A 27,177-nucleotide genomic window follows, 5' to 3' on the forward strand; every position below is an offset into this window, starting at 1 on the left:
ACCTGCAGGGTCACCCTTTTTAGCCTCTTCTGCATGGAAGTGCCTAACAATGAGAGCAGCCTGTTTGGGGGAACACGTGCAGCTCCCCAGAGCTGGCACAAAATCCAAACTGCAGGGATTTACAGCCCCTGGAATAGCTGGTGCAGTGAAGAACAGCACAGCTTGTCCTGAGTTCTCCTGGGTAAAACAACCTCCTGTCTCTGCTCCCGAGCTCCAGAGCTGCTGGGGAATTGCTCTATCCTTTACAAAAGCATTTCCCGCCAGCTCTGCCACCTCTGAGTGTGGTATCCCAGTACCCTGAGTGCCACCAATTGCAAGCTCCCAAAACCCTGTGGCTGTGCAAGAACCAAGCCCCAGGGCAGAGCAAGACAGCTTCCTCAAACTCATCCTCCCAAAGGAGGGAGTGGATGCTCAGCACACACAGCCTGTGGATCGAGGGAAATCCTTGGAGGAAAGCAGGCTCCAGGAACAAGAGATGTGGCATTAACAGAGCAGGACCCCCCAGGTGGGAGGAGGTAAGGGACAGGCAGAGGCAGTGAAGGAAGAAGAACAACTCCTGTCCCCAGGTGTGCTGGTGACCTTCCCCTGGCACAAGAGCCACCTGCAGACACCAGCTGTCCTCAATCCTCTGCTCTACCTTCCTGGGATGCTTCTCAAACAGGCAGAGCATCGTCATGCTGCTCCGCTCTGAGATGGAGCTGCGCATTTTTAGCCTATTTTGACAGTGTTGGCAGCAGAGCTGATGGGGTTTGGCTGTTTGTTTGGGGTATTTTTTTCTACATCCTGAATTTCTTTCTGCAACAAACAAGGGGGGAAGGTGCTGGTTTATTTCATTAAAGGAATCTTCAAAGGCTGCCCTGCACCTCCGATAGATTCCCAAGCACCGGTGTGCAAAACCAGGCGCGCTGAATTATTTAAGTGCCTCTACCTGAACTCCCCCTCTGAGGTTGCCAACTCAACTTCTGCCAAGAAAGAAGCTCCCAGCACAGAGGATCAGGTGTAGGAACAAATGCAGAGAGGCTGGGAGCGCTCCTGAGGGAGGGAGAGCCGGGCTGGACGGGTGACAGCGGGCAGCCGGTCCCGCTGGAGCGCAGGCAAGCTCATGCACGGGTTAGTGCCACAGCCAGATCCCAGCACCCCCACGCAGAGTACCTTGGAATAACCTACTTGGAATTCTCAAATGCAGATAGGTCTTCTGCCCTGGGCTTGAGGCTAAACCAGCAAAATAAAATGAACAACAAATAATAATAATAATCCCCGTGTGTGATAGAAGGGCAGGTGATTTGTGGGATCTTAGGGCTTGCCTGGAGCAATCAGCAGCTTCCAGGTGAGACAGAGGGTTGGTGCCATTGAAGTATTGCTGCACTGATATCCCATTCCCAGTGCCCTGTGTTTCCTTGCCTTCACCACAGCAAAGACAAAAGCCCTGCTGACCTCTCTGAGCAGGGCAGGCTGTAGTTTCCCTCTGATGTCTCCACTAATAGTCTATTATTTGGGAACCTTTGCTCCTTGCTGAGACTCAGCGGCCGGGCAGCCCCCACTGCCTCCGGAAGGGAGGGGACAGGACAAGGCTCCATCTTCAAAGGGAGGCAAAGTGACGGCGCAGTGACAAGCCCTGACAGACGTGGAAATGATGGCCCAGCCACCCTCTTTAAGGAAGACAAATGGGACCATCAGCTCTCTATGAACTCCTCTCTGTCAGAAGTGAAAATTTAGCAGTTTCTGTTTAAACCAAGGACTTGGAACACAGAGACAAATCCTACCAAAACCTACTGGGAGCAGAAACGCCTCCAGATTCTACAATGACAAAAGGGGTTGTGAAGATTTTTATTTTCTCTTCTCTAGTGTGACAGGAACCTGAATAGCTCCAGGCCAGCATGGGGAAACTGGCGAGTGAGCCCCGCTAGATTCATTTTCCTGCCCCAATTCAGTGATCACTAACTCCCAGCCATGAAAGTCGGCAAGAACTGATATTTCCAAATTCTTTCAGACATAACTCGTGGCTGGGAGTAGTAAAGAGAGCAGGATTTGTTTTTCAAGCCTGCAGTTGTTGCCACAGCCTGCATCCCGTGCCGTACGGATTTCTGAATCCTTCCCAAGGACAGCTGCTAGCAAAAAGCCAGCCAGGAAAAAGCCTTTGCAGGAAAAAAAGCCTTTGCAGGTGAGTGGGGCTGACCACCACCATGCAAATCCATCATGGATGTGCCCCCAGCCCCTTGTTACAGAGCCCAGCACTGAGGCAAAGGAAAAAGATGGGATGTAGAAATAAAGAAGGGTTTTTGTTGTGAGCTTTGAGGTGACCCACGGGTCAGCAGGCCCAGGCAGCCTCAATTTTTGGCTGCAGTTTCTCATGTCAGCCCCATTTTGGGAGGCAGGTGGCTCCAGGGAGCAGAGGTCTCACACCCCCTGCCAGCAAAGGCTTTGCTGTTAGTGACTGAAGCTGCACTACAGGTTTCTCTAGAGAGATTAAAATAGAGGAAGAGCTTTTGGCTTTTTCCACTGAAAGCTCCTAAGCCAGGAGTATTTCTGCCCTCATTATTCACCAGACAAGCTCAGTGCTCATAGGGAATGGCTGCAATAGGAAGGGAGGGCTTTTCCTGTTCACTAGGGATGCAGAGCCCTTCCAAAAACATCCTTGTATAGCTTTTAAGGTTCAGCAAGACCTTCAGCCCTGGAGACCTTCACATTCCTTCCCACAGCACTGGAGAGACCAGGCTGGGTCAGGACACCAGGACCACCAGAGGCTGGAATTCTCTGATCAAAGCTAAGCAGCTAGGGAAGAAAGCCTAGATCCAACAATTTTATTATCAAAACCTGGGTGACTTTAGGGTTCTTTTTAAAGGGTTTCATCAGGGGAGATACAAACTGGGGCCCTCTGATACCTTTTTAATAGTGTTGTGCTTGCTGTTGCCCCGGCTGGAGTTCTCGTTGTGCAAAATATCCAGAGCTGTCTCTCTCTCCTTGAGCTTCAGTGCCTCAATTTCTGTCTTCAGCTCGTTGAGCTGCTCCTGCAGGTGCTTACTCTTCTCCATGTACTCCACCCTAACACACACACAGAACAGCCCTGGGTTAGCACTGACCAGTTGCACGTGCTGATGTGACACCCTGATAACAGAATTGTAACAGAAACTGCTTTTCTTCATTATTTTTAGCATGTGGAACTGATGATATCAGTTTATAGCACACAGTGAGCTACTCAGAGCAATTATTTGTTCCTTATTAAAGGGGACCCAGACAGCCAACCCAGCAATAAAAGTGTAAGTTGCATTATTATACAAAATTAAACCCAAGCTGGGTGTAATTTAAGCCTCCCAATTTGCCAGTGAAGCTGACAGAGGTTTACACCACACCACGGTTTAAGCAGCTACTCAGGAGAGCTCTATACCCCTGCACCCCTTCCCAAACCTGCTCCATAACCCAAATCCAGAAATCTTCCCATGAGGAAAGACCCTGATGTACTGATTTGTTGTGTTTTAGAGGCATTTAGCTCGTAAACTGTGTGGGAGCAAGTGCTGTCCCCAGAATAGGGGACATAGGGCATCCCTGGCAGAGAGAAAATCTCCACAAAAAAAAAAAAAAAAAAAAAAAAAAAAAAAAAAAAAAAAAAGAGGGAAAAAACCAACCCACAAAGCCAGGCATTCCCATAACTCATCCTGAAGTGCCTTCCACAATGAAAAATCAACTGGAAAAATCACCCCATGAGTTTTGTACCTGTGATTAACCCCCTGAGCCAGGTCAGAGGGCCAGCAGGGTAATAGGAACCCTTTCCAGTGCCAAAATTTGTAGAGAAGTTTATCCCAGCACCCGAGGAAAGAGAATAGCCCCAGAGAAGACAGGAAAAGCATCCTAACTGCTTTCAGCAATTGGCAGAGGCAGCTCTCCCTGCTCAGGAGAGCAGGATGACCTAGATAGCAACCTGGGTACAGAACCAGGAATTATCCTGTTATTTTCAGCTTCTATCTTTTTCCTTCTGGCTTTGGGAAAAGTTTTCAAAAGTTCTTAATCTCCTGTCTCTAGGTCTGTGATTTCATACACGGGAGAGGGCACTGAGCAGAGGCAAACCAAAGCACCCTCTGGGATCCAGGGGTGTGTCACTGCAGCCTGGGGAAGTTTTGGCCGGAGCAGGATGACAGAGCCATTGTGGCTTTGATCTACGACCCAATCGATGAACAAAGCACATCATTACTACAGAGATTAAAATCTGATCTGCTTTGATTTCTGCTCAACTGGTAATTTCGAAGGCTACACTTACACCCTCAGGAAAACACAAGATCAAAGCTCATAATCACATCCAAACTTGCTGGCGAACACTTTTTATCCAGGAACGTGACACAAATTCCAAGGAAAAGGGGTTAAAGCCTTAGTGCAGGACCTCAACACACCCCAGCTATCACCACATTCCCTGGACACCTGCAAAGCCTCAAACTCAGGCCTCCAGTACTCAGGCTGCTGTTAACTCTTTCCACCATCATGGGCAATTCCAGCCTGAGCAGGAGCCAGGATTCCCACACGGAGAGGAACTGCCTGGAGCAGGGCCCTGAGCTCACCTGTGAGCAGGTGGCAGGGACAGGTCTCACACACCAGATCTCCACCAGGGAAAGGCTCAGCCAGGACAAGCACAGAATTGCTCAGGTTGGAAAAGCCCTCTGAGGTTACCAACCATTCCTCAGCACTGCCAAGGCCACCACTGCCCCATGTCCCCAAGTGCCACACCCACATGGCTGTTAAATCCCTCCAGGGATGGGGACTCCCCCATTGCCCTGGGCAGCTGTGCCAAGGCTGGACAGCTCTTTCCATGACAAAATCTTCCCAATAACTGGCCTGAGCCTCCCCTGGCCCAGCCTGAGGCCGTTCCCTCTCCTCCTGTCCCTGTTCCCTGGGAGCAGAGCCCGACCCCCCCGGCTGTCCCCTCCCGTCAGGGAGTTGTGCAGAGCCACAAGGTCCCCCCTGAGCCTCCTTTTCTCCAGGCTGAGCCCCTTTCCCAGCTCCCTCAGCCTCTCCTGGGGCTGCAGCCCCTTCCCCAGCTCTGTTCCCTTCCCTGGACACGCTCCAGCCCCTCCAGGTCTCTCTTGCCAGGAGGGTCCCAGAGCTGCCCCAGCCCTGGAGGTGCCCCAGCAGTGCCAGCACAGGGGACAGGCACTGCCCTGCTCCTGCTGCCACCCCAGGGCTGGCACAGCCCAGGTGCCCTTGACCTTCCTGGCCACACACGGCTCATGTCCAGCCCAAATCCCAGCCCAGCCCGGACTGGACGCGTGCCACGTACTTCTCCTTCTCGATTTCCATGGACAGCCTCTTCATGTCCGTATCCTTGAAGTCGAAGGAGAGGCTCTCGCTGATGAGGTTGAAGCTTGGCAGGTCAGTGGGCAGTGCTGTGGTACTCGAGTTCATGGACTGCTGCAGAGAGAGCACAAGTTAATCACTCTGGGCCATGCAAGTGTCACCACGGCAGATGTTCTGCAATGCCAAGGTAAAATCAGAGCAACACTTGAGCCCAGAGTCCTGAGCACAAGATCAGCCAGGAGACCCCTTTGCTCCAATCCCAATTTGCTCTTCAGTTCAAAGCTATTGCTCCTCCACGACTCTTTGCAGCCTTAAAAAGGAGACAAAACACCACCTGCCTCCAAAATCTATTGACAAAACTTGGTAAAATCAAGGCTTTATCACTGCTGTGTCACTTCAGGTTGGACAGAAGCTGCCTCTTGGGAGTCATCTGTCTGCTACTTAACATTCAGTCAGGTTTATAAAGTTCAAGCTGTGAGCAGGGACAATGTAAGACCCCGTGTGACAGCAGAGTCCTGCACTCCACAGCTCCCCAAAGCCTGAACAAAGACCAATGTGACCCCAAGGATGCCATTCCAGCAAGGTCCATGGAGATGCACCGACACATTTTTATCTCCTCAGTAATTTACAGCTCCAAAGGTTTAGAAACCACTTCTAGATTCAGCTGGAAATGGAGATAACACAGCAAATGACTCCTGGAACACCTGAGTAAGGATTTGGGACTTTCTTCCTCCTGCAAACTGCTTTGCCATCCCCCAGTGACACATACTGCCAGGCCCTCAGATTTTATCTTCTCCTAAAAAATGACCCTTCTTCCTTTCAGTCAAAAAATCTGTCACACTTCTAACAAATGGGCTCATTAGAAGGAGAGGAAAAGCCTGCTGGAGTCATGGCTCTGCTCCTGCAGCACGCTGGATGAGGTGGCAAACAGAGCACACGTCAAGGGTGGCACAGCAGCATCAGATGGGGCTGAGTCACAATTGTTGCCAGCCTGTTCAGCCCTGCTCTGGGATATGAGAAATCCAGCCCAGCATCCCAAAGATCCACCACCTCCCTCCTGGATGCTCCTTCTTGCTTTAAGGGACTCCTGTAAGGAAAACAATGTGCCCAAACCTGGAATGGCACTGCTGGGTAGCTGCTCTAACAAATGAGAGTTTGAGCTTCCATTGGCTCTTTCTTTCCCTCATTTCTCCTATTTGGGATACTTCAGGCACTGTTTTCAGCTAGCTGCTCCTCAGCAAGACCTGCAAGCACTGGGGTGACAGATTTACTCTGCACAATAACCTGCCTCTTCCCTCACCACCAGCCTGGAATTCACAAACAGCCAGGGCTCGTTCCCAGCTCGGACAAATCTGAGAGGGACAACATTTCATCGACCAGCGAAGCTGGAACACAAACACCTTGTACAAGCATAAACAAGGGGGTGCCTCAAACTGCACTTGGCCTGGCTGGAGCCTTCCAGGTGAGTTAAGACCCACATGACAAGGAAACCCAACTCCTTCCTCCCCCTTTGCTGCCAGCACGGAACAAAACCACATTAATTCTGGAGCAGGCGCTGGAAGGGACAGCTCAGTACCTAAATTCCAGTCTCGAAGGAAAGGGGACAGGTCTGCCAAAGCACTTAACTGATTTAAATACTTGCATCCCATTGACATTCAAGTCCCTTCTCTGTAAGGCACACAGGCGTTCCCAAAGCCCTTCCCATGTGAGGTTCTCCTGTTCCTGCAGTGCAGGAGAGCCAGGAGCATCCAAGCCAGCCCACTGGCCTTCAAACAACCTTTAGCTTGGTTTCTTTTCAGTAAAAGCTTTGCTGGGTTTTGTTTTTAAAAACTCCCAACAGCAGCAGTAGCAGTTGAGCAAGAATTTCAGTTGCTGCAGCCATTAAGGCTTGAGCCAATTTATCAGGGTTGCTACAGCCACTATGTCCTTCTCTTCCCTCGGCACTGCTCTGCCACAGAGCAAGGAAAAAACTGGAGAAGTCAAGAGAGCAGCAGGAGTCTGAGTATGAAAAAGCAGGAGGAAGAGTATGGAAAAGGCAAAGAGTGAGCAGGTTCAGGGCAAAGGCATGGGCTTGATATCTGGAGCAAAGCATTTAATAGAATCATGGAATGGTTTGGGTGTGAAGAGACCTTAAAGATCATCCAGTGCCACCCCTGCTGTGGGGAGAGACACCTTCCACCAGCCCAGGCTGCTCCAAGGTCTGTCCAACCTGGCCTTGGGCACTGCCAGGGATCCAGGGGCAGCTTCTCTGGGCACTCTGGGGCCACGGCCTCCCCACCCTCCCAGGGAACAATTCCTTCCCAATATCCCATCCAGCCCTGCCCTCTGGCAGTGGGAAGCCATTCCCTGTGTGCTGTCTCTCCATCCCTTGTCCCCAGTCCCTCTCCAGCTCTCCTGGAGCCCCTTTAGGCCCTGGCAGGGGCTCTGAGCTCTCCCTGGAGCCTTCTGTTCTCCAGGTGAGCACCCCCAGGTCTCCCAGCCTGGTTTCAGAGCAGAGGGGCTCCAGCCCTTGGAGCACCTCTGTGGCCTCCTCTGGACTCTCTCCAGCAGCTTCAGGTCCCTCCTGTCCTGGGACCCCAGATCTGGAGGCAGCTCTGAGCAGGTGGGGTCTCACCTGAGCAGGGCAGAGGGCCAAAATTCCTGCTGCAGATTTCCTGCCCTTTGCAACACTCCTGGGCAGCTCTTGCAGCAGGTGCTGTTATTTCTAATCTGAGGCCATGAGGTGATAAAAGGGACAGGGAGCTTTTTCCATATGTGTTCCCTCACCTGGAACAAACTGCAAAGCCCTGTTCCTGCATTACAGCAATTTCCTGCCGTTAACAGAGGGAAGCACCACGCTGGCAGCAGTCATCCCTTGGATCCCTCTGGAATACAGAGCGAGACGGAGAACCCGGAGGGAGCACAGACCAGGTCAGGAGGTTTCCCCTGCAGGGAAAACTCCTCCTGGTGCTGCCACTGCTCTTATTTTGCTGCTCAGGAATTTGGGCAAGCCCAAACCAGCCACTTACAGCTCCCATAGGATTGGAGAGGAGGTGATTGCCTTTATTTGGCACCTGAAGGGCACTGAGGGAGGCAAAGAGCTGCGGCCAAGTCCGTAAGGAATGAGTTGTTCTCCAAGCCCTGACGGCCTGAGACTCAGATCCACATCTCACTTCTCATGCATCACCTACCAGTGACATCATAAAAGCAGCCTGGGCTTCAAGGACTAAAAAGACACTGAAGCAAGCTTTAAAGAACCAGGATTGGAGATTTTAAATTTGAAAAATATATAAATTTATCTGTTTCTTTTGCCTTTTCTGCAGCACAGAGTTAGGTCAAGGACTGGACTCGATCTCTTAAGGGTCTTTTCCAACCTAAATGATTCTACATCCACCCGCTCCCTCCTTCCTCTCTTGCTCTTGTGAAGTCCTGCTGAGGTCCCAGTGTCAGGGGATGACACAGCACAAGTCTGGGACCATAGAAAAGAAAAAACCCAATGTTACACACTTGTTCAGGAGGAGAAAGTTGGAATCCTGCACCGTTCATCAGAGCTCAGGAACTCAAGTCTTTCAATAACAGCTTTCAAAACAGGATCCCTCCATGTGCTGGCAATCCAGGGAAGTGTAACAGAGGATACAAGAGCCCAGCAAGGTGTTTTCACCTGGATATGAACATGCTGGTCACAACAGCCTCCTTCTGGCCTTGGAAAACAACAACCATGGGGGCCTGTGCAGCACAGCCCTCATCCCAGAGCAGGGAGAGGGGCAGGAGGGACAGCAGCTGCATGACGGGACCCTGTCACTGAAATGGAGAGGAAAAAAGCATTTTCCCTTCCCACCAGGCAAATGGAAGCTGTGTCCAGAAGGCCAGGGCCCTTCAGGGAAGGCAGAGAGAGGACACAGCCCCATGTGTCTGGAAGTGGCAGCTCTGCCTCCAGGCAGATGCAGCTGGAGGGGTGGAGCTGAGCTCCATGCAATCCCACAACATTCCCCTAATGAGGCTCTAATTCCACGGGAACAGAGAGCAGAGCCACCCAGCTGCTCCCCTGCACCGGAGTTTTGGCACAAGGGCTTTGAGCTGCAGCTCTGCTGGTTTCACTAAGGATGGACATGGCAACACGAGGGAACATGGATGTGGAAGAGCTGCCCAATTCCACACTGGCTGGTGTAGCCACGCAGCAGAGTTCCAGTGAGGACAAGTGTCTCCCTGTGCACAAGTTAAAGCCAGAATCAAGGAGCTGGTGCATCCCAGAATTCTAGTGACTGGCACGAGAAGGAGCACTCCAAAGCTGGGCTTTATCCAGCACTCACTTGACTGAGTGTCCCAGAGCTGAGAGCACCTGATTATTTTCCATCACTGTTATTTTTAACAGCTTCCAAATATTCTTGCAGTGAACTCCAGGGAACTGGGATGAAAAGTTGCTTCATCTCAATCCCTCTCCAATCTGCTCCTAAGAAGTTTCCAGAGAAAGAGGGAAGGAGCCTGCAGGTACAAATTCAAACCTCAGTCCTGGCATGTCCATAACTTCCACATCAAACCTATTCCTGATGCTCTTCCCCTTCCTCCAGACCAGGAAGAAACAGGTGTGAGCTGCAGGGAAGGGGGCACCTGATGGGGTTTGCAGGCACAGTTAGGGAAGCAGAGGAAAAGAACTGCCAGACAAGTCAGAGCAATGGTCATCTAGTCTGGCTTTTCAGTGCCCGGCAGGAACCAGGACCAGATGCTTCAGAGGAAGGTGTGAAATCCTCTTAATGGACAATTATGGAATAATCTTCCTTCCAGTCAGTTTTTTTCCAGCACATAAAGGTCCAGTTTACATTCAGAGAATGAATTTACAGGTTCTGAACAGTGTTTATCCCACCTAACAAGAGTAAGGACATATTTAACCCCATTTTAAAGGTTCTTGCTAAGCTGGTGCACTCCGCATGTGCTGGCAAAGTGGCTCTGACATGGCTGCTGAATTGGTTTAAAATTTGCTGCTTTAATTTCACCAGCAGTTCCTTTGCTCTCGTAGCAAGAGGTGGGTGGAAAAAAAAAAAGAGCATAGTGAAGTTCTGCTGGATGAGATGCAGGGATGAAAAGGGCAAGCACTGCTCAGGATTTCTGAGCAGCAATGAGACAGCTCAGCCCCCTCCATGGCTGGGATGGAGAAGGAGGCTCCTCCAGGCTGCACAGGAGGGCAGGGAGCTGGGAATTACAACACAGATCTCTCTTACTGTGTAGGAAGACTTGCTGGTGATCTCCAAGAGCTTCTGCTTCGCTCTGCGCTCCGACTCACGAGCCTCCTGCAGGTCCTGCTTGAGCTGATCAGCCTCCTTTGCCCTGCAAAGACAACAGCAAACAGCAAATATCAGACTGGAGCCAGAGGGAACGAGAGGATGGAGAAGCAGGATCACAGTGGGGAATAGGAAAGAAGAGACATAGAAGGGCTGAGTTCATCCAAGCAGAAGGGCTGACACCCAACAGGCTCTCACACAGAAAGGAGTAATCAGCCAGAAGGAAACAAGGCTGATCTTTTACTTGCTCACTGCCACATTCACCGTGGGACCTGGACTTGGGTATCAGGAGGGTGGAATCATCAATTTTAACAAGGAGCAAAGTCTCTGTTCAATGCTAACCTGGAACAGAACTCATGGCTGGAAAGGAGAACTGAACAACTGAGAGCTAAGCAGAGGAGTAAGGAATGAGGAGGTAAGGAGGAGTAAGGAGTAAGGACAGGGAATGTAGATCCACCATCCAGAGGAAGAACAACCCCCAAGTGTTACTAATGCTGTAAACACTTTGGGGAATGCAGGGGAAGGTTGCAGAAAGCACCAAAAGCAGAGCTGGCTTTTGGAAAAGGAAACCAGCTGGACCAAAGGTCCATTTGCTGTTGGACACACATGGGAAGCTGAGGGAGGATAACTCAGAGGGATAACTTGAAGGGGGTGGGAAGCAAAGCAGAAGCAGCTGCAAGGTTGTACCCTCTGACCTCCTCTCCGACTCCTCAGCCATTTTCAGTGCCAACATCTCTGCCTCCAGCACCTTCTGCTCCATCAGCCGCTTCTCCTCCTCGGTGCGGATGGCCGTGGCCTTGATGCGCTGCATCTCCTGCTCGGCCTCGGCCGCCTTCTGGGCCAGGAGCTTGGCCTCCTCCTCCGTGATCTGCGCCTTCTCCGCCAGCAAATCCGCCGTCTCCTCCGACCTCATCTGACAATTCCGGGACATGAAGCCATTGAGCACAGCCAATGTCTCCCCAAATGTGCCCACAGCCCCCGAAGCAGGGCCCCGAGCTGCTCGCTCTGACACGCTCCATAGAATCCCTGCCTTCCGTGAAAGCCTGCAGCCGTCTGCCGCCAAGGCGGGGATGTGCCCAGGCTCTGTCCCAAATCATCCTCATGAGGGCTGTGCTCCTCCCAAGCAGCCCAGCAGGATGAAATAGCTCCATCCAGCCTGCTGCCCACTGGCCACTGGCAGCAGTTTGGGAGCAGTCTTAGGGTAGTCGCGGAGCGCTTCCAAAAACGCTTCCGCAGTGGAAAGAGTGAGGAGCAGCTGCAGTGCTCGGGAAATGGCCTCCCAGGGACCTACCAGAGCCTCGTTGGCCATCGTTGCCTCCTCCTTCAGCTGCATCAATCTCCTCTCCAGCTCATCCCTGGTCCTCTCAGCCTCTTCTCTCATTTGTTTCTCTCGTGCCAGGCACTGTCGTTCCATCTGGGAAAAAGGGATTGGGGAAAGTGAGGAGAAAAACACACATGAGGAAGGTTTTCCATGGAGAAAGAACCACAGGTGAGGCCAGAGCACTGCTGCCACCACTAACCCATGTTCCCAAGTGCCACATCCACATGTTCTTTTAACCCTTCCAGGGATGGTGATTCCACCCTGGCCAGCCTGTTTGATGCTCCCTTGAAAAGTGCCCATCCTGAGACAATTCCCATCCTCTGCTCAGGCTGTCACTCACAGCATGGCCACAGGAGCTGCCTGCAGGTGACAATGTCCCCAGACAGTGTCCTCCTAGGTTGAGTCACAGGGCAGACCAGGACAAGTAGGTCTCAAGATCTCCAGCTTAACTCTCTGGAGTTTCTTACATCGGGACTGGGCTTAAGGACAGTCTGAGGGCATCTCCCAAACACCACAGCACGTGGCAGGAGGCTGAAGGACAAGAACAGCTGCTCCTTTTGATCAGATAACCAACCCAGTATCCTGGAACCTTCACTTCCATTCGTTCAGAGGGAGGTCACACAGAGTGCAACCACCTCTGGCAATTCCTGGATAAAACAAACGCTCTCTGTTTGCAGGGAACAGAAACACTTCTCCAGAAGTGAAAGATCCAAGCCACAGGATCTGCCAGTTCCTCCCAGAAGATGCTGGGAGGGTTGCTGTGCCCAGGGACTGCCTCTTCACTAGCCAAGAGCCCAAGGGAGCCATTGGGCTAATTAACACACTGAGTTTAATCCCTCCAGTCCCACAGGAATGGGGCATTATAAATATCCACGCTGCAGCCAGGACAGGAGACCTGCTGGGTTTAATAAGGGAAGGAAGTGAGACAAGCCACATTTCTCTGCTCTTTGGACACCAGCTGTGCTCTGAAAGCGGGACGCCCACTGTTCCAACCGTTCTGCTTCCTTCTATTAAAGGTTCCCCTCATTAATTATCATTATGATCTGCATCCCACCCCGGACTTTCATTAACAAGAATTCCTGATCTAAAAGGACTATCTGAAACCAGTTAATGACTGTGGATGCTGTGGAGGGAGCAGAGCGCAGGGCAGACAGCACAGTGGCTCACTCAGGACAGGGCAGCCAGACCACACAGGAGCCTGACCTTTCCCATGGAGCCCAAGTGCTCTGGATTTGGCAGGTTATGTGAAGCTGTAAGCTGCTGCTCCCTCCCAGAGTCCTCACCTCTTCCAGCAGCCCAAATAAGCACAGGCTCTTGGGTGTGGTGTTATCCTAACACATCAAAAACTCATTGATTGTAAAACCTAAAGATTCATGGAATCATTAAGGCTGGAAGAGCCCTCTAAGCCCAAGCCCAACCATTATCGCAGCACCACTGTGGACACCACAAAACCATATCCTTAAGTGCCACATCCACTTTAGAACTCTTCCAGGGATGGTGACTTCACCACTTCCCTGGGCAGCCCATTCCAATGCCTGACCACCATCTCTGAGGCTGCCAGCACTTGGACACCATGCTGCTCCTTCCAAGGACCTTCTGCTCCACTAAGGACACGGCCTAATGAAGACAGTGGTGGAGGATTGATGGTTGGAGGCATCAGAGTACTCTTCCACCCTCAGTGGTTTCTATAGTGCCAACTCCTTACTGCCCAGAGGAATCCCTGTGGGAGACACAAAGCCCCTCTTCCCCAGTGGAGCTTGTAGTGACTCAAGTCCAGACCTCTCCTCCTACTCCACGAGCTACATGAGAGAAAATTGCTTCAGGAGGTGCCTCAAGGACAAGTCACATCCCACCTCCAGCTGAGCACCTCAATACCACACAAGCACCTTGGGAGATGCAGGAAAAACAAGCCTTGTCCCATTTCAAGGCCAGCTGAGCACATCAGCACCACACAAACACCAAGAGGTGCCTGAAGAACACGTCATGTTCAACCTTCAGCCCAGCTGAGCACCTCACAAGGATTGAGAGAGGTGCCTGAAGGACAAGCCATGTCCCATTTCCAGGCCAGCTGAGCACCCCACCCCACATATGCACCTCTGTGGCCACACTCAAACACAGTAAGACCCAGATCCGTGAGCACAAGTCCCTGCTGGGTGCAGCAACTGCTCTGGCTTCTCCTGCTCCTCTCTAGTGGCTCCTTTGCCAAAGGGCCATTTATATTCTGAGCACCAGTGCTCAGATTAGCTGTGTGGGTTTCAGTGAGTAGAAAAGGTCTACGAGCAGAAAACAATGATTCATACAATTCAATTTGCTGATCTCTGCTCGTGGGCTCCACGCCGCTGCCTCCGCCGCGCCGCGCCGGCCGCCCGGGCTGACCCGCGGCACGGAGAGAGGCCAGCGTGGAATCAGCATTCCAGGCTGCACAGCCCGGAGTGTCGGTGTGCATTCCATCACCCTGCAATTAGAAACGAGCCAAAGAGCTATGGCAGAGCACAGCTCCCCCTCACAGCCCCTGATTTATCAGCTGTCCCAACACACGTCTTGCCCCGCACTTGTACACACCCAGGGCAGCTCTTCCCTCCTGTCCTCTCAGTTCTGCTCCCAAACTGGAGGCTGGACTCAGGCTGCCACTAACCTGCAGAGCCAAGCTGAGATGACTGGAGAGCTGGGAGCAGGCTACTAAAAACTGTTCAGCTGGACCTTCCCTGAAAGCTGCTTTGATGTCACTCCAGAGACTTGTCCTTCCCAAGCCCATCTGCATTTGTGCATTTTGGCTCACTGGTTATGGGACATGCGGCTCACCTGCTTCCTGGCCTTCTCCTCCCTGGCCTGTGCTTTCATCTGCTGCACCTCCAACGAGTCTGCCTTCCTCCTCCTCATAAAGAGGTCGTGGTTCCCAATGCACAGCTGAAGAATCTGTTCCAGTCAGGGGTGAAGAGCGGAGAGAAACAGCTGTACTCGTGATGGCAGTGAGGTGGTTTGTATTCTTGACACACAAAAACACTAGAATTGCTTTGATTTGGTGCTTGTTAGTGCTTCCACCCACTGAGCTCCAACCCTGCAAGCTCTCACAGCTGTAGGAGGGGCAGGGAGCCAGGTCCCACACCAAACACCAGCTCCTGGGTACAGCAGCTCTTTGCAGAGACCAATTTTCTGTGCCTCCAGCACAGCATGGGTGTTGTTTTACACCCACCCTAAAAAGGCAAGAGGCCAAATAATGAAATAAAAATTTCTAGAGCTCTGCCTGGTTCCCTGGTTCTCACTGCCCCCTTTCTTTAGGCTCAAGATGAACTTGCACCCTCTGCCCACTGTACATTTAAGGCACTGAGATTAAAAAATAAATTAATTTTTTTTTAAAAAAAAGAAAACCACTTTCAACTTGGACAAACAGAAGGCTTATCAAAAACTTGTTCGGGCATCACCAGATAACTTTGCTGAAGGGATTTGAGCCCCAGTGTGGTTCTCTCTCTGGTAAGGACCAGGGAGGTGGCAGTGCTAGAGGAGGGTTAGCACAAGGTGGGCACATAGAGGAGTGAAAAGATTTTTTTGGCAATAAAAGCAGGGTTCTAAATTTGGATTCTTTTCTAAAGGACTGATTTACATGCTCTTCTTCCATTTTTAAAATCACAGAATCATGGAATAGTTTGGGTTAGAAGAGATCTTAAAGATCATCCAGTGCCACCCCCTGCCATGGGCAGGGACACCTTCCATTATTCCAGGCTGCTCCAAGCCCTGTCCAACCTGGCCTGGAACACTTCCAGTGATGGGGCAGACACCACCCAGGTAACAAATGCTGAAATCTCTGAAGATTTCAGCACTATGAACCTGATGATGCAGGGAATGAGGAAGCCCCATTTCCTATGGACACAGCACAGCCAACAACCAGAACAGCAAAGGCCCTTGTGCAGCCTAACAACGGATCCAAATCCAGAATGTCAGCTAAAGCTGGTCTCCAACATGGACAGCTCAGTGCAGCCCATCCTTGTCCAAGGAGAGTGTCCTCAGAGGGGGAAAAGCCAGGACTCTGGTAAAGGTGCCTCCCAAAACAGGAAAAGCTATGACACAGGGCAGAATGGGAAAGATCCACATGGGAAGAAAGAGGAACTGAGCAAAGCTGGGAGTTGTATTTACTAAGTGCTTCCACTATTTAGGTCAGCTGAAAGCAAAGAGCTCCAAAAGGGAGCACAAAAACAGGGAAGGGGGAGAGGTTCTGTGGAGCAGCTTGTCTTGAGTCTCCCCCTTCCCTCCTTCAGCGAGCAGTAACTGCTACAGCCCAGCACAACCACACAGCAGCAGCTCCCTCTCAAAGGAAAAGCCCCAAAAGCTTGTTGTCTCACACTCTCTGCGGAACCCACTGCTGCAGGCAGTAAAAAAGACTGTCTGTGCACTTACCAGCTTATTCACACGCAGCTTTGATGAATTGAATTTAAAAACATCAATCTTTTTGTCCAATGGCTTAATCGTAAACTGAAAAGGAAAAAATAAAGAGGGAGAGAGTTATCAGAGAGTGGTGCATTTAATAAAAACGCAGCTATAAAATTCTTCCTGAAAGCTCTGGCTCAGAGCAGGTCAGCAGGGTCAGACACACGGCTCAGAGCCGTCCTCGTGGCTCTGAGCCAAGCAAGAGGACTCGCATCAAAAGCAGCCAAGGAGACAACTGTTCCTCCTGTCAGGAAAACATGGGGGGCCACAGGAGCTGGTGTCCTCTGCAGAGAACCCTGCAGAGGTGGGGGTTCAGCTCAGCACCTCCCCAGGCAAGGTGCTGCTCTCCTGGGAGCTGCAGGGAACACAGAAACCACAGCAGGAACTCAGGATGTTTCCAAAGGGAAGAAGAACCAGCTCAGCTGCCTGAGGGAACCACAGAATCATTAAAGTTGAAAAAGCCCCACAGGATCATAAAATTCAAGTGTCAACCCAACAGCACCATGTTCACCCTCAAACCATGTTCCCAGGTACCACATCCACAAGTGTTTTGAACACTCTCCTTGGCAGTCTGGGCCAGGGTTTGACAGCCCTTTAATGAAGAAATTTCCCCTAATATCCAACTTAAACCTTCCCTGGCACAACTCGGGCTGTTTCATCTCATCCTGTCACTTGTTACCTGGGAGAAGAGCCTGACCCCCTCTTGGCTGCACTCTCCTGTTAAAAGGGCAGGAGAGCTGCATCAGGAACACAGCAAGGAGCTGCTGCCCTTCCCACCAACACTTCCACTCACAGGAGCTCCCCAGAAAAATTTTCCACGCATTTTCTTCTCCAGAACTTAGCTGTGTCCTAAGACTTCCCCACAATTCAAACTGTTATTCTCTGGCTCGAAATTGCATTTACACTCCATGTGCCAGCCAGCCAGCTCTAGCCTGGCTTCACCCTCTCCAAGGCTCTCCCACAGCAGCCCTCTTGAGAGGCCAGTGGTGGCACAAATCCCTCAAGGGCTTTGGTAATGCAGCCCTTGGATGGAGAGAAGCCTCTGCACTATCAAAAGGGTACTTGAAGAGATGGAGTGCTCTGTAAGATGGCATTTTTTAGGAGACATGCACATATTCCATCACTCCCCCACACGCTACAGAAATAACGGGCTGAGGAGCTGGAGCAGACAGAGTGTGTCCATTAGAGTGGGAGATCTGTCAATACACGGCCCTGCCTGCAAAGGGCCCTGCCCTGGCACTGTCTCACTCTGGCAGTTTAAGAGCCAATCTTTTCAGACTTTCACAAAAGCAGACGTGCATGAACGTCCCTGGATTCGGGCTCTGACAGAGCCCCCAGCAGTCACTGAGAGCAGCAGCAGGAATGTGCTGGGAGAGGAGTTTCAGTGAACAGTGAACAGTCAATCTTTGTTAGGAGGGATAACCCCAGTGTGGTGTCAGCAGAGCTGCTGTTCCCAGCCATTGGCCCTGTTTGTATCAGGTCAGGCCTGCTCGTGGGCACCTGATTACACAGATGATTGAGCTGATGGAAGGGATTGGTGTTTCCCCTGGAGAGAGCTCTGCTACAGTCCTGTGGCAAGGCTTATGGAGGGGTCCTGGAGTCCCTGGATTCTAGGGAGCTCCCACTGCACTGTCACAGGCAGGGAAGCTCTGGAAGTCACTCAGTGCTGGGCTTTTTGTGGACTTGTGAAGCTCTTTAAGGAGTAAAGCAAGTGGAGATGATTCCACCATGGATTTACTGCTTACAAAACTTCACAAGACATGCAATAAACGCAGCTGATGAGAAACATTTAGCTGTTCCCCTGATCAATATCATGTTTAGATTAGAAAACCATTTTTAATTAAGAAGTTAATTCTCTTCCTTACCATGAAGGCAGCTGGTTTCTTTGAGTAGCTTTCTCAGACTTACAATGGAGCTGCTCAGTCCTCCCTCCTCAGCCAACTGCACTTCTGTTCTCAATTAGGTTTGGGGGCCAACAATCCCAAAGACCCATATTTAGACTCTGGATTTAATAAATCACTATCCGACAGCGGGCTTAAATTGCTCAACTTCCTAAAAAGATTCCAGCTGCTATGCCAAGCCTAGCAGCCTGAAACCCAAGATGATGTAATGAGATGGCAAGAGCTCTTCTCCCCAGGAATACATCTCCCTGTATTCCATAATACAGAATATAACCACAGTAATAAATACCATAATATATGCAGTAAAGAAGAGATTTTAACTTCTGAACTCTGGTATTTGGGCTAAGCACATCAACAGTAATTTTGGGTTTTTGAAAAGATTATTACATAGAAGGTTTGAAACCAAAGAGGAGAACCAGCTCCCCAGTGACCCCCTGCACGCCCACTTCCTGCACAGTTTCAGGAAGGCTTGGATTAAGGTTTCAACTGGAGGAGTTGAGCTGCCCTTAGCTAAGCTGGTGAGAGCAAGCACAGCAGATAGAGAAGCCAAGAGAAATCATTTTAAATCCCAGTTGTGTTCTTGCTGCTCTCAGGGAGGAGGTGAGACACATCCATACCTCTTTATCACTGTAGGAGATATTCCGGATCTCGTTCCATGGGAAGGAGATTTTAGGGGTCAACTTGTTGTCTGGGTCATAAATGTGAAGACCCAAGGCATCAACTCCAAGGAGCAGCTCTGTGCCCTTTTTATTCTGCAAGAGGAAAGGAAGAAGCAGAAATCACTGGGAGAGTCAGACAAGAACCACTGTTTTCTCCTCAGCCAGCCCCGAGCAGTGACCCAGCACTGGGTACCAGGAGCTGCTGCCTCCCCTTGGCACAGGTGGTGTCCCCAAATGCCACCTCCCAGCTCTCCTGGCTCTCCAGGACATGGAGATTACCCTGGCAGGACAACAGGACCCCCAGCCCACCCAACTCACCCTGATGGCGAAGTAGTTCACACCGTACATCTCCAGGTCCTGGGCTATCTTCAGATACTCCATTTCAGCTTCATCTCTGTCAGGCAGGAACAGTGTTTGGGAGGATCAGAGAGGGACATGGCTGCTTCTGCCGATCCTAAGCACTCACTAGGCTTTAAAGCTTGGACTGTCTCTATCACACAGGTCAATCCTGTCTTTGCTGACAGGATCAATAAAGTCCAAGAGCAAATCCCACTCTGTAGTTGCCAGCATCTGAGTGGCTGCTGAGATGCAGCAGTCCAAGCCTGGCTTTGTTTACCTACCAATCCCTTCAGCATAAATAGGAAATCCCTGGCTGGGATGCCACTGTTTCAGATCCATGGCTTTAGGTTTATCCCCCAAAAGGAGCGTTTTCCCACCTGAGACAGCCATATAGTTTGAATCCCTACCCTATTTCTTCTCCCAGATTCTTGATGCAGGTGAGTCCCTATTTTGCATCATTCCTAAATTCCCTTGAGGACCCCGACAGTGACTAGGGGACAGCAGGGCACAAGCAGAGCCATCAACAAAAGCTTTGAGCTCTTCCTGAGGCTGCTGCAGAGATGTGCTGGGATTAACCTGCTGGCAGAGCTCATCCAGCACTTGCCCAAGCTCCCCAAAGTCTGGTGACTCTCCAGGGGAGGGGACTGGCCCTGACCCAGCCCAGCAGCACAGGCTCACCTCGCTCTGCCCCGGTGCTCTGCGTACCAGGCTGTTATCCTTTCCTCCCACATCTCTGGAGTCATCTGGTACAGGTTTATTACCTGGGATAGGTGGGAGACAGACCCCAGGTCACAGTACTGCTCCTGGCTCAGCAAGAAAGCCAGAAACACCAAGACACCAGCAAGTACATCCAGCCTCAGGAGAGCTTGGACACAGATTCCCCGACTCTGCTGAGCTCCTTACCCGCTTGGGAAGCAATTCCTCCTGTGCCAGGAAGCCTCTCTTGTGGACGTTGGGATCGTAGTCGCCGTACTGGGGAGAAGCACAGACACAGTGCCCACCCCACGTTACCAACAAGAGCAAGTCAAACTCTTTACCCCCTCACACCCAGCCCTGAGAGACAGCAAACACAGCCTGCTCACCCCTTCACACCACGAGCACAGAACCTGCTGCTCTGTAAGGTGAATTACCTGGGCTTCTTTGTCATTTCATTGCTAATAGGAACAACTTCCTTCTACTCATGCAGCAGAGCTGGGAGCAGAAACAAACTTCCCACCATCACAGAATCATAAAGGTTGGAAAATGTCTCCAAGATCAAGTCCAGCCTGTGACTGAACACCCCTAAGGTCCCCAAGAGCCACATCTGCTCAGTTTCTGAACACTTCCAGGGATGGTGACTCCACCACTTCCCACAACCTTCAGTTAACGACCAAGCTGATGTCCTCCATCAATCCAGCTGGACTGGATGATGGTGGTCTATTCTATTCTATTCTATTCTATTCTATTCTATTCTATTCTATTCTATTCTATTCTATTCTGTCCTATTCTATTCTATTCTATTCTATTCTATTCTATTCTGTTCTGTTCTGTTCTATTCCATTCCATTCCATTCCATTCCATTCCATTCCATTCCGTTCTCATTCTCATTCTCATTCCCTAATTAACATTTCCCCCAATGCAGGGCAAGACTCTATAGCTGAGAGTTCCTTGAGGTTCCACAGGTACAAGGAAACAAGGAAATAAGATGTAGAGAAAGACCTGTCCCCCAAAATTGATGGATAGCAGCGATCCAGGTTAGGCAGATGGCAGTTCCTCTGTCGCTGCTCATCACCCTAATGAATAAGTATAAAAAAAATGAGAGGAGTTTGACAGATTCCTCTCAGGCAGGTGGTGGCTCTTCTATCAGAGGGTCTGTTGCTCAACTGGGTCATGGAATCCAATTCAGATTTGTTAAGTGCATCCACTAATTACTGGTATTTGTTTAGATTTACATCTCTTTGAGCAGCATATAAAGTGACTGAGAAAGAAAACTGCTTATTAACAGATTGAAGAGCTGTGTGTCCCTGCGGTGCATGTGAAAATGAATTTACCTCCTGCACGGCCTCAGAGGGCAGGAAAACACTGGAAAACGGCTCCTCCAACAACCCAGCAAGTTCAGAGGGAGAACAACAAAGCATGTGAGGCACGTACACAGAGCGCTGTGACTTCCATTCACCTGGCAACCAGGACTTCTGCACTGATAGAGGTGACAGTCCCTGACTGCAGGAGACACAGAGCCGTTTGCTCAAGCCACTCATTTTGCAAGTAAGGCAGCCCTTCCCTCCCTGCTTTTCTGAGCAACCTTAGCTCAGGAAGTGCAAAATGGGGACAATTTTCAAACACAAGACCAAGAGGCACCCAGTGGTCATGCAACAAGTCAGGAGGCTTTTCCTCCCAGTCTCCTTTTCGTGCCAGGACCATCACACTGTGCACCGAAACCGGAGCTTAGCATCAAAAGTCTACACACATCCCACCTCTGTGCTTGGGAGACAACACGTGGGGATTAAAGACACAAATATTGATTTGGAGCCAATGCAGATGCGGAGGGAGCATGTAACAACAACCAACACTGACTCAGACTTCAATTAATAGAACAAAACCAGCCCGGATTTCATCCAAGAGCGGCGCCAACTCTCTGTCTTCAAGGTCTTGGAGCTCCTTGGGATGCAGCAGTTTGCAGGTATGCAGCTCCTGAGCCCCCCTCAAAAGGAAGCAGCACTAAAAATGGGGCACTGGTGAAGGAAGCAACTCCAATAACTTTGGACAGGCAGCAAGTAAATAATTTTTAGGTGATGAAAATAATAGCAAATAGGATTAGCACAATTATTTTCTGTTGTGATCTTCCGTGGAGGTCCAAGACTAAATATGGATTACGTGACTTTTCATGTGCTAAAAAATACTGCTGTGTCCCAGAGGAATATTTGTACTGAGAGGGGAGTCTGGATGAGAACATTAATTATTCACAAGTCAAAAACCAACAAATGGCTTAAGTATTGCAGAATTTGTTGGCTCAAATGATTTTGCGAATGTACTTTCTAAAGGCCTTTCCAATTAAATCATTACTTTCAAACTGTCATGGAATTTCAGCTCTTGTTAATTGAACTGTATGATTAATATTCATGATTGGGTATGGAATTGCCTTTACCACATTCATACGCCTGGCTTAGATTGTTGGATAAACACAGGCACGCTCGGCTACAAATTAACACCGAGTATTGCTTGTTTGGGGGAAAAACAATAATAATTAAAGAGCTGTTTGCTGTGCTACAAGATTTGAAGTGCTGAGAGAGTTGCAGCATGGCAGCAACTTGCATTTAAGGGGCAAAAAATAGAAGAACCTCCTGGATGTTCCCTTTTTTTTTTTTTTTTTTTTTTCCAGTTGAGCCCACGTCTTTCCCAGCTATTTAAAACCTGAACCACCTCCAACCTCTGAAAGCCATGTGGGTGGTTTGAACAGCACTGGAGGGGAAAGCACATAGTAATTCCCCAAATGAACACAACGAGAGAGAAATAAATAAACCGTTATTTTTATGACCCCCCTGTTTCCTTTGCTGTCTCAGGTTGTTTTGGATGGACCAGCAGCACCTGGCTGTCAATGAGTGGCTGCTGGATGCAGACACACTGCTGTGTCAGGCTATTATGCCCCTAATCATGCAAATCAGCACGTTATTAGTGAAATTACCGCGCTCTCTGCCTACTTTCTTGTCCAGGAAGGACATCATTATCCTATTTAACTGGAAGGAGATGACCTGCAACATCTTTTTTCCCAGTTCCCTATCAAAGATGTGCTTTCAGCTTTCGCCCTTGCTGGGAGTGAAAGCAGAAGGGGAATCCCAGGCTGGAGGGGCAGCAAGGAAAGGGACGTCTGAAGAAAAGCCCTTTAGTGAAGAGTAGAAAAGTCATTCCTGCTCCACCTTCTCCTGATCTCAGCATGATCAGAACTGCTCTGACTCCATGTGACCCTCTCCCAGCACCCCAGGACATTCAAGGTGGCAAGGGGACAAAGGGGACGACAGCACAACCGACCTGCACCAAGTCACAGCCTGTCCCTGAGCATGTGAGCAGGAGCTGTCCTGGCCACCAGGTAACAGAACTCAATATTTACCTAATGTTTATTCATTCTGGCAGCCAGAAAAGTCATGCCCTACATATCCTCAGCTCAGGTCAACGGAAGGAAAGCCAAGGAAGTGTTTACTCATGCACTGTAATAAGAGTGATGAATGTTTCCCATAAACAGAAACATTTCTTAAAGCCACTTTACTTTGCCCAGCTGATGAGTCTCTTGAACAAAACATGGCTTCATCAATACTCTGATTATGAGGAGAAAACACCAATTCCTAGTGAAGTCAAAGAACCATCAAAGAACATGGCACCCAGGGCTCTACTCAGAGTGTAGACTGAAGAGTTATGAGGAAAATTACATGGCCATAGGGAAAAAACCAACCTGGATCAGGCCCTCTCTTCTGGCAACAGGGCCAAACCCCCTCGCCTGCACTGCCAGCAAAGATGGTCCCACAGAGCTGCTCCTCCTAAACCTCTCCACAGCCGTGCTCCTCAAGGAGCCGGATGTGCCAGACCCAGGGCACGGCCACCTGCCTGCTGTCCTGTGACCAAACCCTCCCAAAATCCCACCCAGAATCAGAACCAACAGGAGCTACATGGCTGAGCTGTGCTCAGACTGCAGTCACTCCTCCCCCTCCCAAAACAGAATCTTTGCACATACAAACGAGCTGAGCTCCAGCTGTTAATTGAGCAGCAGCACATGTGCATACACAGGCAGAAATTATGTCCCTGACTGCAAGAATGTCCCTGCCACTGAAACCTGGGCTACCCCCTCCATCCCAGGAGTCTTTCTGCCCTGGGCAAGCTATCCAAGGCTGCACACCCCAAAATGGAAAACAGTGTCCTCTGGAATAAACCCTCAGCAAAACACATCCACTCTGGGCCCAGAGCAGAATGCAGCAGGGGAACAAGGGTAACTCAATGAACACTGACTTTTCCCTCTGTCTGATGAGGCCAACCATCCAAGATAAATAGAGAAGCCAGGAAAAGCCTTTTCACAGTGCAATAAAATGGATGTGGCAGCTCTAGCTCTGAAATAAAGTCATTATCAAGATAAGTATTCTGAGGGAACAGTGTAGCTGGGAGTCCCATGGCTGGCTTGCCTTTGGCTACACTAGCAAAAGCAGGGAGATCCAAAACACCTCAGGCTCAGGGAATTCACCTGCTCCAGCAGTAAGCCACACTCAAGCAGGCTCTGCAGCTCATGAGCTGAGCATTTGCTAGAGTCCTGGAAAGAGAAAGCAATAACCCATCCAATGTCTGGAGGTATCCAGGAACCAGCCATGTGGAGAAGGCAGCAGTGCTGGTGTAGCCCCCTCACTTCCCAAGTTTTCACAGCTTTCCCTGCCTTCCCTTTCCCCACGAAGTGGCTCCACCACAAAGCACCTGGATCAACACTACCTCAGCAGGCCCCTGAGGCATCTCTCAGTGCCTACCTTGGCTTGGACAGCGTAAGAGGCCAGCAGGACTGAGGCTTCGGGAGGACAGAAGATCTTCTCATCTAAAATCTGCTTCTTCACCTGCACACAGAGCAGCAAAGGACAGATAGCACACGTTTAGTGGAGCACAGCAGAGCATGACTGTCACAGCAGATGGCTGCAGTTTGTTTTAACTTGAGCTGTCAACCACACAGAGTTAACAATTTTCCTAACACTAATCACAGTCCATAACCAGGAAATCTCTGGCGGCTCCGAAGGGCTCAGGCTTTCACAGACCACCTTTCTCAGACAGGTTGGTGAGAAGAGCTAAATTTGTACATGGAAAATAACAGCACCTCTCTCCTGTTGCCAAAGGCAAGTAGGAGGGGGGAACCTTGCATGTAAACACAGCGATAAAACCTCTTAAGGCACAAGCTATGGATTGATAGGACATCCAGCCACGCTGCTAAATAAAAGAGCAGCTTGCAGCCGAGTCTCTAAGCACTGCAAGCTTTGCTCTGGGACATTCAGGCCTCATTGTGAGTCAGTGCTCACCTGTGCTGGAGGCCAATTCCTTGGATCCCAGCACGGAGAGCTGTGGGTCACCTCCATGGCAGAGCTTTTAGCAGCAGGCAGAGCCCCGTGTGCGCTCCCGGGAGAGCCAACGTGCAGCTCCCCGAAGGCACAGCTTTACCTCCCTGCCTTCTGTGCATTAAAAAATTAAACCTGTCATGTTAGATATTTTTTGGGTTGGCACACTTAATTTTCCTGATTAAAGATAGGGGGGTAAAAAAATTTAAAAAGCCTACGATTTCCTGGGAGGCTTAAATGGATTGTCAGAGATGCAAGAACATCAATTTGAATTTATAACGTGCTTTGAGTCCTCAAAGTTGGGTACAACATAATCACAGCAGATATTCTGCTGCATCAAGATAAAAAACAGGAGAGTTTACAAGCTTAGATGTGCTCCTGTTTCCCAAATGCATTCAGGAGCCCAGGCTCCTCTCAGCACAGAAATCCCAGCAGCAAAGTCATGGTCTGCATTTAGAAAATGCAGCTTGAATGGCTTTTCCTCTCTGATTTTCCTTCTCAAAGATGCCAAAAGCATTTTTCCTCACTGTGGATAAGCTCCTGGCAAATGAGGCATTCAGAAATAACCCAACAGAGACACCAGTGCACGAGACAGAGCTTGGAAATTAACAAGAATACTTTGCATTTAGAGCACTTTTGGCTCTGGACAAAAAAGATGGACTTCAGAAGAGTGAAGAGTATCAAGAGACCAGTGAACTCACTTGGAAAGGGCAGAACACCTTGCAGGCTACAGAGGTATTCCCAAATCCAGGTTGTTCTGAATTTGGTGTAAGAAACATGAGTGATTTTTTTTTTTTTTTTTTTTTTTTTTTTTTTTTTGTTATTTATCTTCAAATTAACAGCCACAGAGCAGCTGAAACATCCCAGTGAGTATCCAGGGGTCTGACTAGGAGGGCTCTATTCCCTGTAACCATGCTTGACACAACTCTTCTGAGGAAAAATGTGTCAGAAAATTGATTTTGTGGCAGAAAATTGATCACTTCTCTGAAAGAGAGCTCCTGTGATAGCAGCTCCTTGTTACTAGCCATGCAGCATTGCCACATCATCAGCTGAACTGACTTCTCTGGACACAAACTTTTTTAGAGTAATTTAAATAAAAAAAATCCAACCAAGATGTGTTCACCACAGTTTCCAAACGCTGAACTGAAGGGCAGGAGTTCCTGGGGCAGGTGAGGCTGTGAGGTTTCCCATTCTCCTCTGTTTTTCCATCAGGGAGCTGAGCTGCTGGGCTGTTCTGCTCCAGTTCCCTGGAGGCTGTTTAGTGAGGAGGGGAACTTTGCTGTACAGCCTGGGAACAGGCTGCTGCACTCTGCTCTTCAGGATGAAACTCCCCTGCTCCACAACAACAATGCCATCACATCCAAAGGCAGCAGCCACTCCTCAGCAGAGCTCATCCCACACCCTGCAGAGGGACACGAGCCTTTGGCCGACAGATCCATGTCCCTGAGCCACCACCCATGGATATTATGGATCACCTCATCATTCCTGACTGCCAGTTCAGAGGTCTGCCAGTCTGGGCAGATTGCTTCCTCCACAAAAACCATCCTTCACCTATTTTAAGAAGTTTTTGTTGCTGAAGACAAGTCCCTTTGGAGAGGTGTGAACATAAGGATGTGGAGCACACTCTGCTGACCAACTCTCTGACCCTGGGACCTTCTGCTCATCCTGGCTCCCTCAGGTTGGATAGCAGTGCATTGACTCCTACCTGCAGGAAGAACAAGTGCTGGGTGATTTCCTGGACCAATTCCTCCTCTGCATTCTCAGGATAAAATTTGGCCAGGAAGTGAAAGGTTTTGGGCTCCTCTGTGGGGACATCATGATCCAGGACCTGTGGAATACAAAAGCCATTTGGTTTCTTCAAGACAAGACCCAGCTCCCTTCTGTTCAGATCAGCACATCTCCTGTCAGACACTTTTAGACATCTAGAACAGACCCAAATAGTTCAGACAC

General features: G+C 50.0%; 1 protein-coding gene across 4 annotated transcripts in view; it reads right to left on the reverse strand.

Moving 5' to 3' along the window:
• Positions 1–27,177, reverse strand: part of NF2 (NF2, moesin-ezrin-radixin like (MERLIN) tumor suppressor) — a 47,373-nt gene that overhangs the window by 7,643 nt on the left and 12,553 nt on the right. Inside the window, exons 3-16 of one of the 4 annotated variants that reach the window (XM_083873877.1) lie at positions 26,933–27,055; positions 24,655–24,738; positions 20,081–20,149; positions 19,856–19,938; positions 19,157–19,232; positions 18,797–18,931; positions 16,249–16,323; positions 14,659–14,772; positions 11,827–11,949; positions 11,231–11,448; positions 10,476–10,581; positions 5,264–5,391; positions 2,883–3,042; positions 1,168–1,212 (exon numbers count right to left, since the gene is read on the reverse strand). In XM_083873877.1, the coding sequence (XP_083730003.1) occupies positions 1,177–1,212; positions 2,883–3,042; positions 5,264–5,391; positions 10,476–10,581; positions 11,231–11,448; positions 11,827–11,949; positions 14,659–14,772; positions 16,249–16,323; positions 18,797–18,931; positions 19,157–19,232; positions 19,856–19,938; positions 20,081–20,149; positions 24,655–24,738; positions 26,933–27,055 (1,530 nt within the window). In that variant the 3' untranslated portion in view covers positions 1,168–1,176. Of the gene's footprint in view, positions 1–1,167; positions 1,213–2,882; positions 3,043–5,263; positions 5,395–10,475; positions 10,582–11,230; positions 11,449–11,826; positions 11,950–14,658; positions 14,773–16,248; positions 16,324–18,796; positions 18,932–19,156; positions 19,233–19,855; positions 19,939–20,080; positions 20,150–24,654; positions 24,739–26,932; positions 27,056–27,177 lie in introns of all 4 variants that reach the window. The other 3 variants (XM_083873876.1, XM_083873875.1, XM_083873874.1) reach the window with 3 other exon arrangements.

This window comes from Zosterops lateralis, assembly GCF_965231275.1.
Source record: "Zosterops lateralis genome assembly, chromosome: 17".
Taxonomy (NCBI): domain Eukaryota; kingdom Metazoa; phylum Chordata; class Aves; order Passeriformes; family Zosteropidae; genus Zosterops; species Zosterops lateralis.